The sequence below is a fragment of the Archocentrus centrarchus genome, chromosome 4 (assembly GCF_007364275.1).
Source record: "Archocentrus centrarchus isolate MPI-CPG fArcCen1 chromosome 4, fArcCen1, whole genome shotgun sequence".
NCBI classification, from domain to species: domain Eukaryota; kingdom Metazoa; phylum Chordata; class Actinopteri; order Cichliformes; family Cichlidae; genus Archocentrus; species Archocentrus centrarchus.
Genome location: NC_044349.1, coordinates 20,070,008 through 20,093,994, shown reverse-complemented (window position 1 = coordinate 20,093,994; position 23,987 = coordinate 20,070,008). Strand labels below are relative to the sequence as shown.

Genomic DNA, 23,987 nt, shown 5'->3' with positions numbered 1-23,987 from the left:
CTTGTTTTTTGAAGCCAGAAGTTGCCTTATATGGATGAAAGGGGTGGATTTCCATACTGGCTAATTAGTGCCAAGTAATGGTCTAATAAAGTACCAAAACTGAAGCACATTGTCTGTACGATAGAGAAAGCCATAATATTAGTCAGATAATCCATTAAAAACACAGTTTAATGACTCAAAGTAGTGGATGAGGCTTAGTAGACCCTGCTGATCTTCAGTCAACTCAATCATCAATTGAGTCAATTATATATATAAAAATATAAATATATCTGAAAAAGGCAGTTAGTCCACAAACTTTGTTGTGAGTTTATGTAGGAACTCTTTTCTTTCCACTGAACTATATCCACTAACCATAGGAAGCATGCCGCTTGCTAACATTACAGCTCAGCTGAGGGGTGCATCATCAATGTTTACATCCTGTCAATCCCAAGGCTCTCAATCTCAAGCTGTCTGCTTGAGATTGACAGGTGTAGCTGAGTGGAAAGAAAACAGTTTGTACATTAAACTGCTCATGAGGGTTTTTTTGATTTATTTTTTATTTTTTGGAGTAATCAACAATGATTTCTGGAAAGAGACACTGCTACTGGGTTTTTCAAATGTATTTTTTGGCACTCTGAGCACTGCAAGGCGAGTTCCATCTAGTTTCATTATATTCAAGAGAGGCAAACATCACCAAAGCTGGGCGACTCACACCAAAAAAAAATCCAGATGAGTAAACAGCACTAGAAGCTGGAAGAAAAATATGTAAATAAGATTTTACTGTCTCTTTAACTTTAAAGATGTTTTTGCTTTACTCAATATCAAAGTTGCACCTTTTAGGAAAGGGAAGAAAATAAGATGCAACTGAGTTGGTCACATCTCTTTCTAGTCACATAGTGTTCTGAACTCGAGGGTGAATACACACACACACACACTCATGTTTAGATAATGACTGTATTAGAGGATAAATGGGCACTTGGTACCACACTAGCCTTTCAAGTGTGCTACAGGGAGGATCAGTAGATGTGCTGCTGGCCAAATTATCATTCCAAAGTCTGAGAAGCAGCAAAGTCAATGACAGATTAAACTCAAACTGAATCCAGAGTGCTACTCGTTGTACGCTTGAAATTAAGCAGCAGCTCAGTTGAATGTTTAAATTTCCTAGAACAGAAGCACAAAGTCCTTCTGGCTTACTCATTTCCTGTTCTACCTCTGACCGTGGCGTGGGCTCGTAGGAAGTGGAAAAAAATGACCCTAACTTGAATTGTTTGTCAGTCAGATGGACTTGTGTTTGCTTTCATGGTTTCCCAACAATGCTGGGAGCAGGGGGAAGGGATTTGACTGACTAAATCCAGGTCAGCAACAGTCAGATTACCCTCCTGACTTGGCCAGAAAATTCCAACATCCAACATACAGCTAGGAAGATACGTGATTAAGGCAAAAATGAATTTAAAAAAAAAAAAAAGAACAGCAAATGTTTCATTTTCAGAAAAGTTTATTTTAATTAAATTTGTTGTGTCTGGATACGATACAGATGCACAAAAACAATCCTATGTACACGCGTGAAAATAAAAACATTTCACAATTCACAAGAGTAAAAATGCAACAAGAAAAGTACATTTTATTTGAGGGATTTTAGTAAAATAAGTGCGGTCGTTCCAAGGGGTTTGTGGTGCTTTTGGTACGTCGTGTTTTTCAAACTAAGTGAGATTTAAACTCGCCCTGAGATGTGGAGGGATTGGGGAAAAAAATGGCATTTGAAGACAATTAATATCATCTGTTTCGCAGGGGGGGCAATGGATTTACTTCAAAGCGTTCCCAAAATGATGAAGTTGGAGTTAAATGAATCTAACAAATGAGAATATACTCAGGGAAGTCATCTAAGAATTAAAAGGCAATTTTTTTTAAAAGAACTAAAAATCACAACAGCCACCACCTCTGCCTTCATTATCACCATTAATGGGTTAGAATTATCAAGTGCATATTATCTTCTGAAGTGTTGTTCAGGAAAAAGACTGCATTTTAAGTAACACCAGTCCTTTTTCCCCCCTCCTTTGGCAGAGCTGCTGCAGAAGAAGTTAAAGTTTCAGCAATCCTATCTGGGAATGCACAGCGCTTATTACACGGCTCAATTTCCAATTCTCTCACAGGTATGCACACAAACACACACACGCGCGCACACACACACACACACACACACACAGAATACAAAATGAGGCCGCAGCACAAAAACAATCTCCCAGACAAGCTCAGTGATACAAAAACACATAGACAAAAAGGAAAGATGGCTATTAAGCAAGGTTGGAGAGGGGTAGTAGTAACTATTCATATACTCCTTTGTAAGGAAGAAACACAACATCATCTTTCAATCCATTAAAAGGACTTGCATCGCGCAAACAGAGATGTTATCTCCATCTCTTCACATGAGGCTGCTGTGCGGTGAAATGGAGTGGCTGCTCGACAGAGGCAAGCTCCCGGCCATTATGCCACCCCAGAGTGGGGAGCTATAATTGCAGTGGGAGAGCACAATCAGGTACTGTGTTTGTCTCTGCTCTAATCTCTGTGCTTTGCCCGGTGCTCTTCACAGACACGGAGCTGCAGTTTTCGCCCAGCCTTTCATCTGCCTGCTCATGGGGAGTCTTTTTAGTTTAGATCAGTCAGAATTTGAACTGGAGTTTTAGTGCTTTTAGGATAAACGTGAGGCTCTGCCGATAAGCCTGAAACACAGCTGACCCCAGACTCTGACATCCATTATGGCAAGCAGTTTGACCGAGTTCGTGCTTAATTCCCTTCTGACAGAATGCCGGCGCAATCTTTGCACCTGGCACCACATTGTGCCGCCACCATGCCGTGATTTTTCAGACCAGATGAGCGTCCAGGCAGCGAGACATCCGAGTCAGAGCAGAGACAATCAACAACATGCAGCGCATTCAAATTCCTTCAAGTTTATATTCCCACCATGACCCAAATACTTTGTCTTTGTTGTGGTGGCTATAAACCAGACGATTGGAAGCAAATGTGGGTATATAAGTGCCTCCAAAACAAAAAGCCAGGTTTCTCTACAGAGCGGAGCTCAGTGCATGATCGTGAGAGCCACAAAATGCAGGCTAAGCGGGATTACTCAACTGCAGTGCTTCACATGGTTTTACTACAACGGGAAAGTACAGTACAGCGCTTGTTCAGGACTGAGTGCAACACTACTTCTAGGGAAAACAAACAAACAGTAAAACTTTTTTTTGTCCTTGGAAATTCACTTTCTTCCTGGTCATGGTGCTCCTAGACCCACTTTTGTCCATTTAAGAGATACAGCTGTTGGCCCGTGCCTGGTTTCTTGCCTTTTAAACAAGCCGAGAGAGAGAAAGTAAGCCCTTGGAATGAAGATAAAATATGTTATTTAAGGCACAGTTGTCAAGGCTATAGAGATAAGAGCATGAAATTTTACATTCATTAAACAAAAAGGCTGGAAAAGAAATATACTTTGGACTAAGCAGCCAAGAGGACATCGGTGTTACAGTAAACGGAAACACAAAAAAAAACAAAAAAAACAAACAAAAAAAAAAAAAACCACAAATGTTCATGATTGTCATCTTAAAAAAAGAAATCCCACATTTGGGGGGTGGTGACTCGAGGTAAGCGTGCTTGATGCCGAGGCAGAGGTCAGAGGTTTCCGTCATCAAGCATCTTATTGATCCCATTACAGATCCTCTGCAGATGAGCGCGATAAACCTCAGAGGGCCCGTACAGAGCCGCCAGGAAGTCACAGTCGGCAAAGTGATTGAAGACGTGGTTGACTCGCGAGTGGCTCTTGGCTGTCAGGTGCCGTTTGATGGCCTGGTGCAGCAGGTCACGGCAATCGTTCAAAATAGCGCTCATGACGCGGCGGTCGAAGGTGAACTCGATCTGGTGGAAACTGATCGCCGTCATGGCCAGAGTGTGGACTTTCTTCCTGCGAGGAGACAAGAAAGAGGAGAGGCTGTCAGTTTCTAATTCTGACCAGAACAGCAGAAGTAAAAATAGAAAGTGCTGCCGCATGAATTTCTGCAGAAAAGTTTCACAACCCCCATATATTAGTTATAGTATTGTCCTTTGCACAGCTCACATCTCCATGCTAATATAATAACCATTCTCCACACTGAGTACTTAAGTCAGCTTTGCATCCATCCAAGCTCAGTTTTTATATATATATATATATATATATATATATATATATATATATATATATATATATATATATATATATATATACACACACATACACACACTGATGTAAATGTTAATTCCCTTAATTTTCTTCCATCAGCGCATGTACTTGAACTGCAGTTTTCCCCAGAATAACATCTTAAATGTTTCTCAAGGTTTCCAACCTCCTCACCGACAATATAACACTACTTAGATTTCACTCAGACACACTTAAGTCAAGTAAGTGATCATTTATTGCTATAATTTGAACTTCACCAGTGATGAAAAATCTGCTGTAAGAGCCAAATCTCTCCAATAAACGAAGAAGAAATCAAAGGAAAAATACAGCTCCCTCCTGTAAGTGTCACAATAACTAGCAGGAAGTTTTGACAGGATTGATAAACTACTCTTTTTGTAAAGATGCTATTCCAGCAAGTATGTTCCTTAAATACAGATTAACTAAGTGGCACATCCAAGGCTGATGAGCCTAGCGGCAGTGACAAAAACTGCATTCTCTCAAACGGCGTGTTAATAGCCCTAATGTTAGGCTACATCCACATGTACATTGGTATTTTTTTTTTTTTTTTTTTTAAACCAGAGCAGCATGGTGGTGCAGTGGTTAGTACTGTTGCCTCACAGTAAGAGGGTACTGGGTTCAAATGCACTGGCAACCTGTGACCTTTTTGTGGAGTCTGCATGTTCTCTCCTGCTTCCTCCCACAGTCCAAACACATGCATGTTAGGTTAACTGGTGACTAAATTGGACATGGGTGTGAATGTGTGTGAATGGTTGTCTGTCTTTTTGTTATTCCTGCAATAGACTGGCCACCTGTCCAGGGTGTACCCTGCTTTTTGCCCTGTGGCTCCAACACCATTCCCAACCACAATGAAGGTCCACACCTTTGACGCTGCAAAACATCATCTCAGTTTACATTGTCTGCATGTGAACGCAGAAACCAAGATTCTGAAAATCTTAACTCTGGAATGAGTTTTTTAAAGCTCAGGTTCAGTGACCTAAAATGCTGTGTCCTTGTGAACAAAAGGCCAAAAGGCCAAGAAAAAGCTAAGTTTATCAAATTACACGTATGTGTGTGTGGAAATGACATTAAACTACCAGCGGAATAAGAGAATTTTACTGGTAGGCGCCATTTCATCTTGTTCAGTTGTCCTCAAAAATACATTAAGTTGAGTGTGCTATCCAAAAAACTCAAGATGCCAACTGCTAAAATGGTTCACAACAGTGGTCCACAAGCAAAGTGGCAATGTAATGGTAGGTACATCCAACTTTATATATGCCTCTGTGTCCACAACAGAGTATGATCCCCATCTAAGGCCCAGTAATTGTCCTTTTAATCCCACAGACATCTGCAGACACTACAGATGAGTATTTATTCCAGTTATATGTCTTTAAAGTCCACTTGGAGGGTGCATACATAATTGATGGATCAACCAACCTCAGCCAAAGTGGACCCATGCATACGCACATACCAGGAAACTATAACATTCCTTTGAGAGATAAGCACCTAAATCCACCTCAGGCTAAGCTAAGGTAAACTACCTCATAGCTCTAGATCTGTACTTCATGCATAGACATGAGAGCAATAAATGAGCGCATTCCCCAGAATGTGCAGCAGATTCTTTAACAAATCTGTCCTGCCCACCTGAAGTTCTCCACTAGGATCAGCTCCTCACTGCTGAACTGACTGTTTCTGTAGAGCACTCCCAGTTTCACCATAATCTTGATTAAGTTCTTGATGATCTTCTGGGCCTCTTTGCGGTTGCGGGTGTACTCCTTGGTGACACGGTACAGCTCGTCCAGCACTTCACTGCTGGTGTCGTCGATGAAGAGGTTGGCCATGCTCTTTGTGGCCATCTTGCTCATCAGTTTCTTCTGCGCCTGCAGGGCTAGGCTCTTAGTGCTGAAGGAGTCCATGGTCAAGTCTAGGTGGAGAAGAGACAGAGGGAGAGAACATCCTATCAAGCGGTTATGCTTGACAGCAGATATAAGTTCTTTCAGTGGAGCCCTATCAAAATGATGTGTGAAAACATCTTTAAAGTGTCCTACATTTGACATAAATTTAGAAATGAACCAAGAACCTTTTCTTAAATATCCACTTTGACCTTCTCATATCAGAAGCAAAAACAGCCAAGAACATTACACTGGCAGCCTGCAATGCGTGAAGATACAGCATTTAACATCGACACTAATTCTGTTTAAACTGCGGGGCCAAGAGCTGTCCGCTTTATCAGATAATGAGCCATGGCAGCTGTCAAATTAGTCCCAGCAACCCTCTGGCTCAGAGCCTACAAGGTAGTTAGAGAAGAATGTGTCATTACGCGTGTAGGAGTAAAGTCAGTTACATCCCGACCACGCAAAGCAGAAAAAGTAATCTGAACGTCTCATCAGCTGAATGCATTGACGAAACAAGGTGAGTGTGTGTTAAAGTGAGCGGAGAGCAGACACAGCCCACTCACTCACTACACATGTGTGGATTTATTTATGTATGATGCTGCTTCCGAGTGTGTGTTTGTGTGCCAAGTGGAGTGACTCAGTGAAAGGCTGCGCCCATGATAGAGGCTCATAAGTAGTGAGGGGTCACCGGGTCTGCTGGCTTTCACAGCCGCGCTCTCCCTCCCTCGTGAGGGAGGGAGAGCGCGGCACGCCACATCATTTCAGCAGCCGTGTCTCAATGCCTTCTACGGGTCACTTCTTTAGGTTTGTACGTTCTCCTTTCAAAAATAAAATAAAAAATAAAGCAACATAAATCAATTTTCCCGAGCACTCCCTCTCCAACTTTCACAGATCTCCAAGGATAACCTCAGAGTGCACAATCATAAACAGGCAACACAGTTATTTTCCACGCCTGCCTTCTAATACCAGAGCAGAGGAATGAATTAAGGTGAAAGAAGGGGCAACTGTATTAGAAGTTTGATTCTGGCTGGACATGGACAACATTTTTAGAGGTTTACTTTTAGAAAAATATAGCAAAACTAAATGAAACTGAATACTGTGTTTCACATTGCTATAATACCAAATAGCTATATGTTTTGTAATCCAGGCTTCTCTTCTCTCTATATTTTCTCTATATTATCATGCCTGCATGCTGAGTGCATTTGAGCCTCTCTCTCTTTGAAACTGTTGGTCCTCATTGTGTTGATAAAGTGAGTATAAGTGATAGTGAGATGGCAAGAGTGCAGCGTAGAGTGTCCACTCAGTACCTCAAAAACCCAAAGAAGTATTTTATTCAAGATACTGACCTATTTCATGTGCACTAATTTAATTTCAGCTCAGCGTGAGAGTCTGCTGTGGTTTCTCCACTCTCCTCTGCTCGCTGTTTCACTACTCTGGGCTGCAGCATTAAACATGAGATGATGGTGGGCTCCACATCAGTTGGCCTAATGTACCATATTAACGTAATTCACAATGCAGCCATGGGCTAATGGCAGGACACCCCCCTCCCCCCTATTTTTGCTCAAAATTGAAAAGAAAAAAAAAAATTGTAACATTTATACAATAAAGAAAAAGCAGCAATTATGAGTAGCGAGGTAACGATAATGGTTTGACATTTTAAGCCCCAGCACTAGAGATGGTACGATTACTCAGTCCATCAGTTGTGGCATTTTCACACCAGATATGGCATTCGCTGTGCTCAGTGTTCGAGGGAGCACAATAATGGGCGGAGTTTTCAAAACTTCCAGCATGATGTCAGTGGGTTCTGTACTTCTTCCCTCAGAACTTAAAAGATTTAATACATCTTTAGAAGAACATAAGAAATTTAAGCTGTATTTACATACAGTGCCACCATGCAACAAGCTACCTGGCTGTTTAAATATGCGTCTGACATGTATTTGAATGGAAACCTGTTGCCAAGAAAGGGTTTTCCCCCCAAAAAAATTTCCAGATTTTTTTATCTAGCATTGTCATCAGGTCAAAGCAAATGTTGCATTATTTCCATCAACATGTAGCATTCCCATTATAAGCATGTAGCTAAACTATTAGTCTTGCTGTTTGATAATTGAGTCACACAACCATAAAAACTCTTTTTCTGCCTATTAAATATATAATGTTACTTAACTTTACAGGCACTGATTTATAGACTGACAAATTAAAGCAATAATCTGAACAGTCACCTATACAAGGACTGAAAAAGGATATGAAGTTGTTCAGAGTGACCACCTTTATCCTATGATAAAACATTTCTATCCTGACTGGAGTAGTGGTACAGCACAAGGGGTCACTGAATGGCTTGATGAGTATGAAAATGATGTTAATCATATGCTTGGCCTTTGCAGTCACTAGATGTCAACCCAATTGAACACCTTTGGACCAATGTGTGAGACGGCGGCGTGCATCACTGTCATCAAAAGACCAAATGAGGGGCGCCTGGGTGGCTTAGTGGTGAAGCCGGCGACCACATTCATATGCCACGTTGCGGTGCGGGCGGCGCGGGTTTGACGACAATTTGCCCGTGTGTCTTCCCCTGTATCTTTTCCCCATTTCCTGTCTCTTTCCACTGCCCACAAAATCCACTGTGGCCAAAAATGCAAAAAAAAAAAAAAGCAAAAAAAAAAAAAAAAAAAAAAAAAAAAAAAAAAAGACCAAATGAGGGAATAATTTTTAGGTCGGAAAGGAAAGGAAAAAGAGTTTGTCCTTCTCGTTTGAGAATAAATGCCACGGTGTAATGAAGCTGTTCAGGCAGCAGGTGGCCTGACACATTAATGACAGACTTTGTTCAGTTGTACTTAAATATCCATATAAGGAGACCGACAGGTCTTTAGGTAGGTTGTAACCACAAACCCTTACGAAACCCTAAGCTATTCTTGACATAGTTACACGCTGCATTGACACAGCCCACAATGACTGATTGGTTTCTTCCTAAATACCTCTGGCTACTACTACTACTACTACTACTACTACTGCAGCCATTTTCAAAATGCTCTGGGAGAGAATGGAGCAGCTCAAAGAGAAACCCCATCACCAGCTAGTGTAGCAACAAGTATAAACGCTGGCAATGGTGTTGGCCACTTGTGTAGGTTATGCTGTTGGTAATCCAAAGGCTCAATGCAGATATACAAGTTAAGCTCAATTTGTAGGGATGGATACTGAAACCTCATTACATTTTGCTACTGAAAAGTGTCCAAAAAAGATTGGTACTTCAATTCTCCAGTTTTAATCCCAACAGTTTGATCAGTTTAAAATTAAAATTTAGCCTTTTGAGGTTACATAAGATAAATGTGCCTCATTTTTGAACAATTGTCCTGCAGCTAAGAAATATTCTATAAAAGAAATTAAAGGGACACTTTTTAATCAGAGCATCAAGTCAGTGAAACTTCTGGGATATTGATCTGGTCAGTTAGTTTCAGCTGTTTTGGTGTTAATCAAATTACCAACCGGTGCACTAGAGGGGCAACAATGAAACAATCCCCAAAACAGGAATGGTTTTACAGGTGGAGGCCACTGACATTTTTTCTCTCCTCAGCTTTTCTGACTGTTTTTTCACTAGTTTTGTATTTGGCTAGGTCAGTGTCACTACTGGTAGTATGAGATTCCAGGAGACAGACAGCTACCGTATTTTTCGGACTATACGTCACCCCGGAGTATAGGTCGCACCAGCCAAAAAATGCATAATAAAGAAGAAAAAACATATATAGGTCGCACTGGACTATAAGTCGCACTTTTTTGGGGGGGGGGGTTGATAGAATCCGAGACCCAGAGCAGAAATTCCATCTTGAACGGCAATTTAAAATAATAATGGATTAAAGAACAGGACGAACACGGTTACACCTACGTTATGCTAACGTAGCACATTCAGCTACATGACGCACAACGAACACGTGTTCGGTATTGTAACGTTGTAAACACACTTCCAAAGTCGGCGATATTCACAACAAAGGTCGTCTTTATTAACAGAAAAACGGCTGCTGTAGGCCACAGCCACGCCAACCACAACTACAACAACGGAACAGCAACACACACACAGGCAAGCTCTCGGTCTTTTTCTCTCTCTCCATGCTGCCTTCACGAACCTCCCGAACAGTCCGAAATCCCACAACATCAACACGCTCTCTAACTAAGAGAATCGCTACAGTATGTTAACGTAACATTAAGTTATTCAGATAACCATAGCATAAAGAACATACTAACAAGTTAACCAAACCATCAATCCATTGAATTCTTCATCCTCGGTGTCACTTCTAAACAATTCCGTACACTCCGTAGACGAAGCGCCGCTTCCTCTTCTGTGTCGCGTTAGTCAGACTCGTCGTCAGCTGCAGTTCCAATTATTCCAGCCTTTCTGAATCCCAACAGGATGGTTTGTCACTGAAGCCCATGTTTTCTTGATCCATCCAATGACTTCCAGGAAAGTTGGGTGGCGCATTCTCCCAGTTGCCGTTAAGCTGTGCTCTCCATCCATCATCCACTGCGCCCACAGGTTACGCAAGACTGCCTTAAAGCTGCAGTTCACGGAGATGTCAAGTGGCTGGAGTATTTTGGTTCATGTGTTATAAATGTCACATATACGTCGCTCCGGAGTATAGGTCGCACCCCCAGCCAAACTATGAAAAAAAGTGCGACTTATACTCCGGAAAATACGGTACTCTAGAACAGGGGTCATCAACTACTTTTGTCCGAGGGCCGGAATGTAATATATTATCATTTGATATATGGCTGTTAGAAAAACACCGCCTTTGTGCGCAGTTGTTCTCATTATAGATATAATGAGCAGGGGAAACAGTAAAATATTAAATGAGAACGAGTTCATCTATGGATAATCTACTTTTCAGAAGGCATTTTGTTTTTGATTTTTTAAAATGAATATAGGAACATATGAAGAGTTCAGATGCAAAACCCTCTAAATCTGCCTGGACACTTTTCTTTTGCAAGAGCACTTATTTCAAAAATGTAAATATAGTAATTTACCTACTTTTTAATAAATAATATTTTGTTTTGTGGCAAAACCAGCAAAAATCTTAAGTCCGTCCTCTGCCCAGTGTGAATTAAGACAAAAGGCCCAACTATTAGACTATGATGAACGAAAATGGCACAAAATGGCAGCACATTTATTTTAACAATAACAGAATAGTACATACGAGGTTTGTAACAACCGAGTGATACATACTGAGCCAACTACCCACCCAGCTTGCATCGCCGTCCGGTCCCCCCGTGAGCAGACCGAGTGAGAGACCCTCACAACAAAGGAGACGGGAGACCCGCACAGGCCAGGGAGTAGGCTCAACAGACAGTAACAATCCTTCCGTAGGTTCACCGACAGAAATCTTGTTACGACTTTTACTTCCTTTAGTCAAGATTGATCGCCAAACATTTTTTCTACACAAAACCAGGCTAGACTCACCTTCAGCTGTGTTTACAACTGATCACTCCAATCTTGCATTCTGATTGGTTCTAGGTACATGGTGGGTTTTACGGGCACTGGGAAGTGGTGTTTTGAAGCTTTTGATAAGTCAGACTAGTCAGGGATGGGTATTTAACAGGTTATGAAGCGACATGATTGATTGGCGTATAGTACGTGTGGAAAGGATTCTGTAAATATCATCTCATTTTTGAAGGAGGTGGCATTTAGTGGCTTTTGCATCTGAACTCTTCATATTTTTTCCTCCTCACTTGGGTAGTCTTGATTTCAGTAATATTCCAGGGACCGGATGGAAAGCTCTAGCGGGCCGAATGCCGCGAGGCGCCAGTTGACGTTCGCTGACTCTAAGAGAACTGGACAGAGCAGAGAAGGTCCTTAACCCATCAGCAGGACCGGTATCTGCTCCTTTGTGCAAGGAGGACCAGGGTGAGCACTGCCAGAGCCCTACAAAATGACCTTCAGCAGGTCACTGGTGTGAATGTCTGTGACCAAACACTCAGAAACAGTCTTCAATAGAGTGGCTGAGGGTCCGACCTCCTCTAGTGGGCCCTGTGCTCAGAAGAAGCTGGGCCAATCAGCTAAATTTGAACAAAGTTCGTACCTGACCTCAGACAGGAACGTCTCTCTTTAATCAGAACCAGCTGATTAAAAATCTTCCATAACTTTTGACCTGCTGCTGTGTTCTTCAAGGGCCTGTAAAGTATGATGGTAAAAATTTTGCATGGCTTCATTAAATATACTGAAAATGAGCTGATTCTGAAAGACTTGTGTAGAAGGCATGGGAGACTGGCTGTTGTAAAATAAATCAAAGGTTCATTTTCTGTTGACTGCCCAATCAGCTAATAAACATATTTTCGTCTAAAGGCACAACATGATTGTCTAAGCTGATCGGACAGAGTATTGGAACTAAAGCTGAATCCAGGTCCGGTGCTGAAAATTTTTTTTTTTTTTTTTTTTTTAACTATGGCTGGTCCAAGTGTAAAGGTTAGTGAAAAAAATACACAGAAATGAGGCAAATATTTTTCTCAAGGAAAATGATAAAGTGGATTCAAGAGTCTCTTTTATAAAGAGTTCCTTTCCTTTATAAAATGTCTAAAGTGCTAAATGTTGCCTAACGGGTGGCTGCTGCACCAAAACCCAATTATTTTTAGCTCTAAGTCTCCCATTCACATCACGATAACTGATTAATCTTTATGCAATAAGTCCCCACATTACAGAGGATTAACTGTAAACATAAATACATGAATGGCAAATTGCCTATCCATAATAATCCGGATAATAAACACACAAAGCGTGAGAGGTGCAATTAGTGCAGCAGACACGGAGCAGCGACACATCCCTGCTGAGTGACTTGTGACGTTTGCTGTTGTCGGTACTCGAAGGTAGTGCATCTGCTGCCTGCTACAGTGTGTGACTTTCATTCCTCCCTTTCTTTCTCTCTCTCCCTGCAATGCCTCTCTAAGAATATCAATAAGACTCCTCGGAGAGAGTGTCAGCAGGATGCTTCCCAGAGAGGAGACACACGAGGAGAGGGTGAGCAGAGGCAGAAAGATGGAGAGAGAAGAAAGGTGGAGGTGCGTTATACATCAATCCTGAAACATGAAAGAAATGTAGGTGTTGGAATGAGAGGTCATTTATATACCGTCTCATGTTCAATCTAGTTTTCACACTGTCTTGTTGCAGGTGCTGGACATTTCATCGGGCCTCTCACTGTGCTGATCAAGGATCACTGGCAGATCCCTATCGACCATTTCACCACGGTTGTAACTCTAAACTTGCCATGCTACGCTTGTTACAGAAAATCCTGCTCTGATGCAACGCGTGTGAAATGGATAACCATGAGAAAGACACTAATGATCAGAGTGAGGAAAAAAAAAAACAGAGCTTGAAATCTTTATTTCTATGCAATTGACAACTGCAAAAAAGTCCCTTAGTCCTTGTGACATTCTTTAATCACAGAGGACAGCCTCAAAAAGGAGACGCACTTATCACAACACTTAAAGGAAGTCAGCATTAGCCTCCATCCTCGGTCTCCCTTTGCTGATAGATGTATGAGAGTTTAGAAAAGTGCAAATGGATAATAGATAGATGCTGTTTTCAGATTCAAGGGTGATTTCATAGCGCTCATTAAATTACACTTTTGCTGCAGCTCTAAGCTGTCATAGCTCTCTCTCTCTGCAGCCTGCCAATGAGCTACAGAAAAAGAGGAAGGCAAAAATGGGGAAAGGGTGGAGTGTTTGCCTGTCATACCCATGTATACAAACAGTTCAAATGGCTGGCTCTCAGCATTGTCTTCTGTTGGTTTCACTCAAGGCTTGAGAGTGACAAAACAGACCCCTGACACTCTTATCTTAAGGATGGAAGGATATCCTCACCCCGGCTCTCAGTTTCCCCCCTAAAGCTAAAGGTTTCGCGAAAACATGTTCTCAAGAGACAAAGTGATGAAAAGGCTTTCGATTCAAATCTTATTTTTCTTCTGTGACTCTGCAGCATGAAAGCGCTCAGTGCCAAATCTAAATGGCCTGTGAAGTGCGGCGTCCAGGGACAGCCCGCAAACCACGACACAGTGTCTCCGTAGTATTTAGAGGCAACATTTTAACGGATTTAAGGCAAAACAAGACATGACAGCAGCAAATCCTGCTGAGTATTGTGGCAAAGTATACAAGCCAGAGTCATCAGTGCAAGGAATACATCAGAAGAACAAACATCTGTTCGCTCACACCCGCACGCATACACATTGCTGATAGGCCTGGCTGACTGAGCAGCTGAACATGAAATGAAAACAAAGACAGACTGCAGCAGCCAAGAATTCAGCACTTATAATTGCAGCAGTTAGACAAGTTACAAACTCATATACTCACTCAAAATGAGCTGGCAAGCACACACTCATAAAGACATTGAGCGAAAAACTCAGCAAAGATGACTCATTGGAAAAGAAACCAGACCCCACACAGAGTGTCGGATTGATGTCTCAAGACAATAAGAGACTCTGGGTAATGAACCCAGGGGACTCTCTCTCCTGCCTGCAGGTGTAGACAGGCCTGTCAAGCCTGCGTGGCAGCCTGGCTGAAGGATCACGTTATAAAGAAGCTGTGATGACTAAAAAAAAAATGACCTTACCATCCCCTCCTCTAGTCCTCAGAGGATTATTAAAGCTGGATAACATGGAGCTGGATAGGCACTTTTATTATCCAGATTTAATTTGCTTCGTTTGAGTTTCAGGGCAGGTGAAGCCACTGTCTGCAATGGGGATACTTCAGCTAAAAGCTTCTTCAGTTCATATGGGAAAAGAGGAATAAGTGGGATGACAACTCCTACTGGCTGTCACTTTCATTTAGTGTTTCTGTAATGTGGCCACTGTGACCTTTTAGACTGATACAGATAAAGGGCTGCAAAGACAGCAACAAGATCTTGATGCAGTTGCCACAGCCTTGATGCACTAAGTAACCAATTAAATGCCACAATTTAAGTTATACTTTTATATTCACCATGTGGAGTTGACTGTATGATAATGAGAACTAATTAATAAAATATGACAGATTTGAAAGGTGAGAACATTAATACCACTCTGACAGAGTGCTTACGTGTCAAAAGCTTAAGAGGTCAAAAGCCACAAGGAATTTAAAAGAAAAAAGAAAAAAAAGGTGTTAATCATAATTTCAACTAGAGCCTGATTATCGGCCGATGGTGCCTTTTGACAGATGTATTGGTATCACAGACGGTATGAAAGTGGTCATAGCCAGTAATGTGCAATAATGTGCAGCACATGCAGCAGAGTAAGCTGACAAGACAGCTGTGTGGTGTTTTACCAGTATGTGGGTAACTAATCACTTAACTACCACTAACTTTGTGAAAGTGTTCATTAATAAACAATGAACCTATCATTTGTCATTAAAAAAAAAACAAAAAAAAAAAACTATAGTAGCAGATATATTGATATTGCAGAATTTATAACCATGCAATTTCCAGATATATAAATCAAAAACAATCCCAAAATCCTCACACTGGAAATAATGAACATTGCTGCTGAATGTGTTCTTCATCAATAGCAAAACCTGAGGTCAGAGTCATTATCAATGGTACCCTAACCCTAAAACTATCGCAATATGTGATTAGTTAATAAGTTCTTTCAAAAAATTTCCATACAGGGCAAAGATTATATAACCAACTGTTTCCATCCAACACAAATCAGAAACTATTTAAAATCCCCCCCACCCCAATTTTTTTTTAAGGGTTAGACCTGACCTTATTAAAATCAGTGAAATTAAATCAGTGATTTCAGCATTACTTGATATTTCTGTAAGACATGCAACGCATGTCTTACACGTGCTACTTGACACAAACATGTTTTTGCCTTCTGACTGCTCATTTTTAGGATAAAACCAACACGGTATGAGCATGGCATTGGTTTTCCAAAGGGGAGTATTGTTCACGATCCAGGTTGCAGCCTCAGCATCCGCTATACTCACCTGTCAGTCAAACTAAAGCTGAGATGTGACAGGTGAGAAAGGGTTGGAAATTGGATACACCTGTAGCTACCGCCCACTCTAACCCATGGCATCATGCCTCATGAGGAAGAGGAGGTCACAGCTACCAAAAATACCACCACTTTAATACCTACTGCCAATCTAGACAGCTTGTTGGATGCTGATAAGAGCCAGCATAAAGAGAAAACCAGTGAAGGATGTGTTTCTACACTGCTTGGCCACCAAAAGTTGCTAAAAAAAGCTTTGGCAGAGACTGTAGAACTTTCCTTGACACTTCATCCTCAGAGTGATTGGTTGATGGCAGCAGAAAATGTCACGACTTTCATGCTCTTCAGGGATCACTAGTCACATGGATTGGGGCACTGTGACCCTGAAAGAGACAACTCCATCAGCAGAGAAAAATCTTCACCACTTCTGGATGCAGGCGATTACTGAACAGACATAAATCATACTGAATTGTGCACTGCACAACAAAAAAAACAGCCCCATTATCTGCTCTCCACTGCATCACGTGTGTCGATAATTACCCCTGGCATTTCTCACCAACTATTTTCATCTGCTGCAAACACAAAATATTGTGTCCAGGTGTATTAAAACACAAGAAGACTCTTTCCTGGTTTTAGTCCTCACCTTTCCAAAAGCAAACCTTGGTAAGCCCGGCAAGTGACCTTTACCATATCCTCTACCACTCCACATTTCTCCTCTCCTGTCCTGTCATTTCCTGCTGCTGTTGTCCCGTAAAATAGCAGATACCAGAAAAAGATCAAAGATGCTAGAACTGCAAACAGGCGCAATTATTTCCATTTTTTAAATTTTTTGCTCAAATAAATGAAGATTTATTCTGATAAGCGTGTTAGAAAAACACTCTACCTGATTTTACTTGCTTTGTTTATAGCAAATATTAACATGTGAAGAGTAGAAACCCTGGCATTTTGCCTAAAATAATCAACTACCAGAATAATTGGAGATTATTTTTGTTGCTGACCAACTAACTGATTAATGAATTCAGCTCTAAATAAATTTCAGTGCACACTTTGAACACAGTAACAGCCTTTTACGTGCAAAAGCTGTGCAATCAAAAGCACCATTGTGGAGCTGACAATGTTCAATTTTCTGAGGCACTGTGACTTTTGAATTCAGGTATTCTGGTAATTTCCAGTAATCACCAGATAATTGTAATATTAGAGCAAACCTCCAAAGTTAACGGCGTCCCTGTATTTGTGGTGCTTTTGCAGTATAACTGAGCTGTAACATAAAGAGTGGAATCAAGACATTTCCAGCACAGTGGCAACAAGAAATCTGTCATGATAAGCGTCACAAAGCCGATATTTATTGCACGGCTGCCTAACTGGATTGGAGGATGACCTACTGTGTGCACACTTGGGTGTATTATATTTGCTTTCCTGCCTTTGGTTAAACTTCCACAAGTTATTAAAGTTTATGGGCGCACTGTCCTACCTTTCCCAATCCTTATTCTTATTTTTAAAAGCCTCACAAACTGCAGAGCTCAAAAAAAAAACAAACAAAAAAAACCCCCAAAGTGTCAAGAAAACAAAACAAAGTTTGGGCGAATAAAATAAAAGTGACCAAAAACATTAAAGATACCATTAGTATGAATTCTTCATGGGAAATCTTGAATGAGAAAAAAATAAATAAAAACTTCCTTCTCTACACATTCTCCCCAGCTGTATGATATAATCTGTCTCCACTCTGAGATACAATAGACAATCCAGTGTTGTTATATAAGGTACATCCGTGCTTTGTGTTATGAGAGCAACCACTCAAATGAGCTGCACTACCGGAGCCACTCAACTGTTTGGGGGGAATCAACAGCAGGATTTCAGGACAAGTGAACGGCGCAATTTCATCTTTCATCAAGTTTTGTAGTGTTTGTCTCTCTCTTCTCTTGTGTTGCATAACAGAGGAGGTGCTGACTGCTAATAGGCGAGCCAGAGCTGAAAACATCGTACGTGCTAACAGCTGTATGTCTGCGTAATGATGATCTCCTTTGCACACAATCATCCACCTCAGCGCTGCCAACATGAGAGCCAGGATTGCACGCGGAACGCACCCGATGGGCCACGTACTACATGCGTGCTTTGAACGCACAGGATCTTTGAATGGTGAACCCTATAGCTTCCCACACAATCACCATCTGTGAAGACTTGTGCAGATATGCTGAGAAAGGAAGCTATCAATGCCTTTTGCTCACAAACTATGCCCCAGCCCACGCCCCCCCCCCCCCCCTTTTTTTTTAAAACACTTTCCTCAGATCTGCCAGAGCCTGCTGAACAATTAATAATTAACACATCGGCACATAATGGATCGGGAATTAATAATTCAGTCTGCCGATATGAACTAAAATAGACTAAAGGCTAAGAACAGTCTGCTATGGAGCAACAGGTTCAGGCAGAGATGTGGGATATGGATAAAGGGTGGGCCATCAGCACATACAGTAAGAGACAGCAACTGCGAGCTGCTGGCCATAATTTAGGAACATCAGTCAGTGTTGCGCATGTGTAATAAGGCTGGGAATACAGTCGCTGCCGAGCTGCCTGGGGGCCAGCACAGCACTCACTGACAACATTTGTTCTTGCATTAAAATGCATAAGTGGGTAGTTGTTTTAACTTAGAGCCGAGTTAATTTGGACCAATGTGCAAAGAGAAAGGCGAGCAACAAATCGAGAAGAAAAACAGCCTGCTTGTGACTTCACTTTAACTAGCACGTCTCAGTTTTAATAATGTATTATTTATCACCTTAACAGTGCTGCAAATAATGCAGGACATAATCAAGGTGCTGGAGCGATGAATGATGTCCGGGGCCTGTGACATTTTAATTAAGGCCACCGTATGAGTACGACACATTATGACTAATTTGCCTTACCTCAAGCCCAAAGAGCATAATTTGCTAACTCGGTGTCTAATAGAGGAGCAAAACACAGCGCACCTGGCAGGAAGAACAGCAGGGTTGAGGATTAGTGAAAAACACAGGGTCGTCGGCACGAGAGGACATGATTGTGACATAAGTCGAGCGGGCTATCGGTGGACACCATCCCTCACTGCTTTTATCTCAAGCAACTTCACGATATCTGCCGGTCACACAGCTCTCTTCTTTCGGGCAAAGTCACGTGCTCTGAGTTTTGGGTTTCCAGAGGCCACTTGCGTGCTCAGCTGAACTTCACAGCCCAGTAAAAGAAAGGTCAAACACCTCTCTTGTCTTGTTAATGAGTTACCATGGCTTCTCCTCAGCAGGAACAACAGCGTCTGTGGGATTACTGCCGCAATTTCATACGCTGCCCTTAATAACATCGCATGGGGAATGGTGAGCAACGTGACTGCATTGTCCTGCTCCACAAGACACGCAAAGGCGGGGATGTGCGCAGATAGAGTTACATGGAAATACAAACAGATGAGGCTTACCAGCCTCTGCTTAATCCTGCTGGGAAAGCATTATATATTATTGATTGTCTTTCAAAAACCACACAGTACCAAAACAATGAACATAAAGCCGCAAATAATGAAAAATATTTATATTTATTAAAACCTGTCTTATATTAAAACTATATAAACTGGCTTTAATTATGCTTGTATGTATTCTAGCTGCTGTCCAGGGTCATAGTTGACAATGTGATTACTTTACAGCTATAACTAACGATCATTTTCGTTACTGATTGTTATACTGATTAACCCATTAATCTTGTATACAACAAAACCTCAGAAAACAATGATCCCAGTTCTCAGGTACTCAAGGCGGTTTCGCTTTGTATGACCAATGAACTTGCTGCATGCACTTTAATCTAGAAAAATGAAGGCATTGTTTAAGTGATTTAGGGAAAGAAGAAACTGTTAACAGAAAATAAAGCAAAAAATAAATAAATAAACATACCCATTATATCCGCTACAGAGTTTGAGCTGATAAATATAGCCGGTTAAATATGCAGTTTAGAAGGCCAACACAGCCTACATCTGTATCGGGTGTTTAAATGTAGTCCTGCTAATATTCATTCTTCCTCAGCTCACTTGTTGCCACCAACAACGAAGCCACAAAGGAAGCCCTGGAAACTAAAAGAGAGCTGGTCGAAAAACGCCAGATCATTTTGCCACTTGCGCAGCGCGTGCAAGGACAGATGGACCTCCAAGTCCTAATCCAAAGCCATATTTCATTTAACATGTCTGCTGAGGCTGAGCATGATAATGTGTGCCGCTACCTGCCAGAGCCACGGCTGCACAGTGCAGCTATTCATCCACCCTCTGGCCTTGTCAGGGAGAAAAGCTTTACAATGTAAACACAGCAGTGTGTTAAAAAACATGTCAGTGTTTGCAAAACATATGTCTTAGAGGGGTTTTCTTTTCCCAGTCTTGGTTTTGATACACCGAGGATTAGCTTGTAAGGCCTAATCCGCTGTGTATAAAGGACATGCAAAGGACTAAAAGTGGTTCTTCTACATTTCCTCTAGCTCCTTGTGAGATGGTGAAAGATCAGCTCAACACAAGTCTCGATTGGTCATACAAGATGGTATAGTATGACTCATATAGTTTTATCTATGAGACACCCCCCATTTATTTATATTTTGAGTATGAAAACATACATGGAAATACGGAATATAAGGTAAAAAACAGAGTTTGTACAATTCTCACACAGCCTTAACTCTCTTGGGCAAGGTTTCTTTTAATTTCTGTAAGTAGTCTTCAGGAAGAGTTCTCCAGGTTTGTAGGACATCCCAAAGTTCTTTTGTTCTGTTCCCTGTTAAGATGATCCCAAACTGCTTCAGTAATGCTGAGGTTCGGGCTCTGGGGAGGCCAATCCATGACCGAGAGTGTTACACTGTGTGCTTTCCTGTGCAGGTATGCTTTTGCTGCACTGGCAGTGTGCTTGGGATCATTGTCATGCTAAAAATGAAGCCTCTGTTAATCACACTCTTTCCAGAAGGATGGTACTTTTCTGTATTCATAATTCCATCAATTTTGACAAGATCACCAACACCACTGGCTGAAATGCAGCTCCAAACCAGTGATTTTCAGTCCAGTTATTGTGTAATTGCCTTCTTTAAAGCCATCCTTCCACTGAGACCATTTCTGATAAGGTTTCAGGGAACAGCAGCTGGATGAACTGAAGGACCAGATGCACTTCAGATCCTGTGTCAGGTCTTTGCTGGATTCCCCCTATTTCTTAAAGACTTGAGACACTGTTCATCTGCTCTAGGTAGTTTTTCCCCCCTTTCTTTTTTTAAGGCCTGGCACTTCTTTTGACCTCCACTTGTCCAGTTTCCTCAAACTTTTTAAGGACAAACTGCACACCGTGCCAAGTTAATAGCTCTCATTGGTGCAAAAAAAAAAAAATAATACTATTTTAGGCCTGCCAAACTATGTTTAGCAAATTATGTGTTTTTGCAACAGGCTGTTAGCAGCAAAGTACCCAAGTTGTCTGTTATCTGTAGACACGACGCTCCTTTTTTGGGCCCGAATGATTCATAGGTCAGTGTTAAGTGGTTCAACAAACCAAAAACATTCCCCTGAAAATGGTCAGGTACTGGCCGGACTGGACTGAAAATGAGTGAAACAGTCAATGTTTGAAGAAAAACTTTGAAATACCTTTAGAAAGCCTGGAGAACTATTTCTCAAAACCACTTTTAAAAAAAATTACAAGGCCTGGTTCCTTGGAAGCAAAATATAAATACATGAGGGGTAGATCAAGACTTTTGCACAGTACTGTAAACATTCCCACCAAAGTATGTGCAATATGGTTACTAATAAATGTTTAAAAAAATGTTTTCCTATTAAATCCAACAAACATGGTCTAAAGCCCTACAAACGTCTGAAACATGGAAGAGTGGTATAACACACCACCCCCACAGTGGGTGCTTCAGGAGTGCTTTTCATCGCCAATCAGTGACTAATAAACCAGACGCACAATCCTTATTGTCATCCAGATGGTGAAGCGCAAACTCGGTTTGTCTTTCATTTCTCATACTGTACCCACATCTTATTAAACCAACAACCCATGCAACTCAATTTCATTTTGGAAGCAGCCCGTTAGTCGCCAAATCTCTTATCAAATGCTATTTAAAGTATTTGAATCACGTCCAAACTGATTGGCCGTTACTTCCGCTGAGCCCGAACCAAACATGGAGGCTGTCAAACACATAAAGAAACCGAGCAAACAAAAACAGCTCTCATTAACCCCGAGTTTGCCCGAGAGAGGGGGGAAAAAAAGCAGTTTAGGAAACATTTATCGGCCCAATTTTGTAACTCTGGAGTGAGTTGACCACAGGCCTCTGATAACACACCGTTAAACAAGCGCTAACCGTTGGGATGTTTCATTAAAAAACTGGTCGACCGTTGAGATGGACTCACCTTACTCTCAGCTTCAGTGGGACACAGGAGCGGTCAGCCAGACAGATGACAAGTTACTAAATCTGAGCGAAATTTCTCAAGTCTTCATCCTGGCAGAGCCAATAAAGTCACTTCACAGCATACTTTTCCCACCCCTTCCACTTGTTTTGTTGGATGTCGGTTGTAAAACGTCCTGTACTCGCTGTTGTTTTATTTATTTGTCTCTTCTGTAACCGCGTACTCGCCACAGATGTGTAAATTATTGAAAGCGCGTTTTCTTTCCCTCGGCTGCTGCTGCGCGATCAGTTACCAGAGTTTGCTGGAACCCGATTCCTCCTACTCGTTTAAAAGAAAAAAAAAAAGTTTCAAACTTGAGGGGGACTTGGAAATCAACAGACTGATGTGGGTTTGGGCCAATGGAGGAGCGACGAGGGGGAGTGGACCGAGCCCAATCAGGCCGAAAGAAAAGGCCCTTTACAGCCAGCGAAGTCCCTGCCCCTGTTAGTGTTTCCAGTAATTATCCTTGTCCAGTTCCCAGTCCCAAGGCTGAAAATTTCCCAGAGGAAATGGTGTTAAGGGAACAATGAGCAGGAGCAGTGGGGACCAACTTTTCTGTCAAGGTCAAAATAATATATAGCCTATAATGTTTTTTTTTACATAAACATAGCTTACTTTGGTGCTTCTGGTTACATTTTTGCAGACAAAATGTCCTAATAGTCCTGATGGGGAGAGGGGGAAAACTTTATCAGCGGATGTTTTAAGGACAGGGCAAGTGTTTTCCCATCTGTCTAATGAGGACAGAGGTCATATCCTTTTTGCATTGTTTTAACACCAAGTTCATTTTTCTAAATGATGTCGGCCTAATACTCTTCCACTTGCAGTGCTATCTTCAGGACACAGCATTTTTCTTCTTCTTTTTTTTTTTTTTACACTCTCCTGTGATTGGTGAAGTGTTGTCCTACTGAGCAACATGGACATTTCTGTATATTTTATTTAATTGTGAGATTTGCCTTTTCCTTGGGATAAGTCTGTGTCACGATAGGGAAATATAAGACAGCTGTGGTGAAACTGATCTGGAGCGTCCTCTTGTGGTATAATGTGATTATTGGGGGGCGGGGATAGTCTATGCACTTAAGACTGTTGCAGAAGTATGAAATGCACAAAAGTAAAGCATGTGCTGTTTTTCTTCCATTATTAGTAAGTGGTGCAGAGGGTGGTCAGAATGATCCATATGATGGATGGATCTTTAAAAGTGTTCAGGTTGCAGCCAGTCACTAACCAGTTCATGCAGTTCTGATGCTGCTCCCCCAGCAGACAACAGCAAAGTACAGTAAATCTCCATCATTTTGCTGCGCACATTGTAGGATCCTGCCTTCCTTACACAATAGAACCTGTTCATATCCTTTTTGTGCGCAGCCTCTGTGTTGGTCTTCCAGTTCAGCCAGCGTGGATGCCCAGGTGCTTGTACTCCTCCACCATATCAACATCCTGTCCCAGGATATTCACGGGTCATGAAGTCAGTCATCATCTCTCTGGTCATATTTACACTCAGAAGCAGATGATTCCTCCCAGACAACTCCACAAAATCATCCACTAGTGCTCTGTACTCCTCCTCCTGCCCATCGCTACAATAAAAT

The 23,987-nt window shown here is 41.6% G+C and overlaps 1 protein-coding gene across 1 annotated transcript; it reads right to left on the bottom strand.

Annotated features, from left to right (window-relative positions):
- Positions 1-1,456: 1,456 nt before the first annotated feature.
- tnfaip8l1 (tumor necrosis factor, alpha-induced protein 8-like 1) lies at positions 1,457-22,770 on the bottom strand. Its single transcript, XM_030727346.1, has 3 exons — positions 22,372-22,770; positions 5,819-6,098; positions 1,457-3,925 (listed from the first exon to the last, which is right to left on the bottom strand). Exons 2-3 carry the CDS (start codon positions 6,088-6,090, stop codon positions 3,637-3,639), a joined length of 561 nt encoding a protein of 186 aa, XP_030583206.1. The 5' UTR covers positions 6,091-6,098; positions 22,372-22,770; the 3' UTR covers positions 1,457-3,636.
- Positions 22,771-23,987: the final 1,217 nt, after the last annotated feature.

Coding starts and splice junctions, on each gene's coding strand:
- tnfaip8l1 (XM_030727346.1), bottom strand. CDS start 6,090: ATGGACTCCTTCAGCACTAAGAGCCTAGCCCTGCAGGCGCAGAAGAAA. Junction 3,926..5,818: donor ATCCTAGTGGAGAACTTCAG/GTGGGCAGGACA, acceptor GTCTCCTCGCAG/GAAGAAAGTCCACACTCTGG.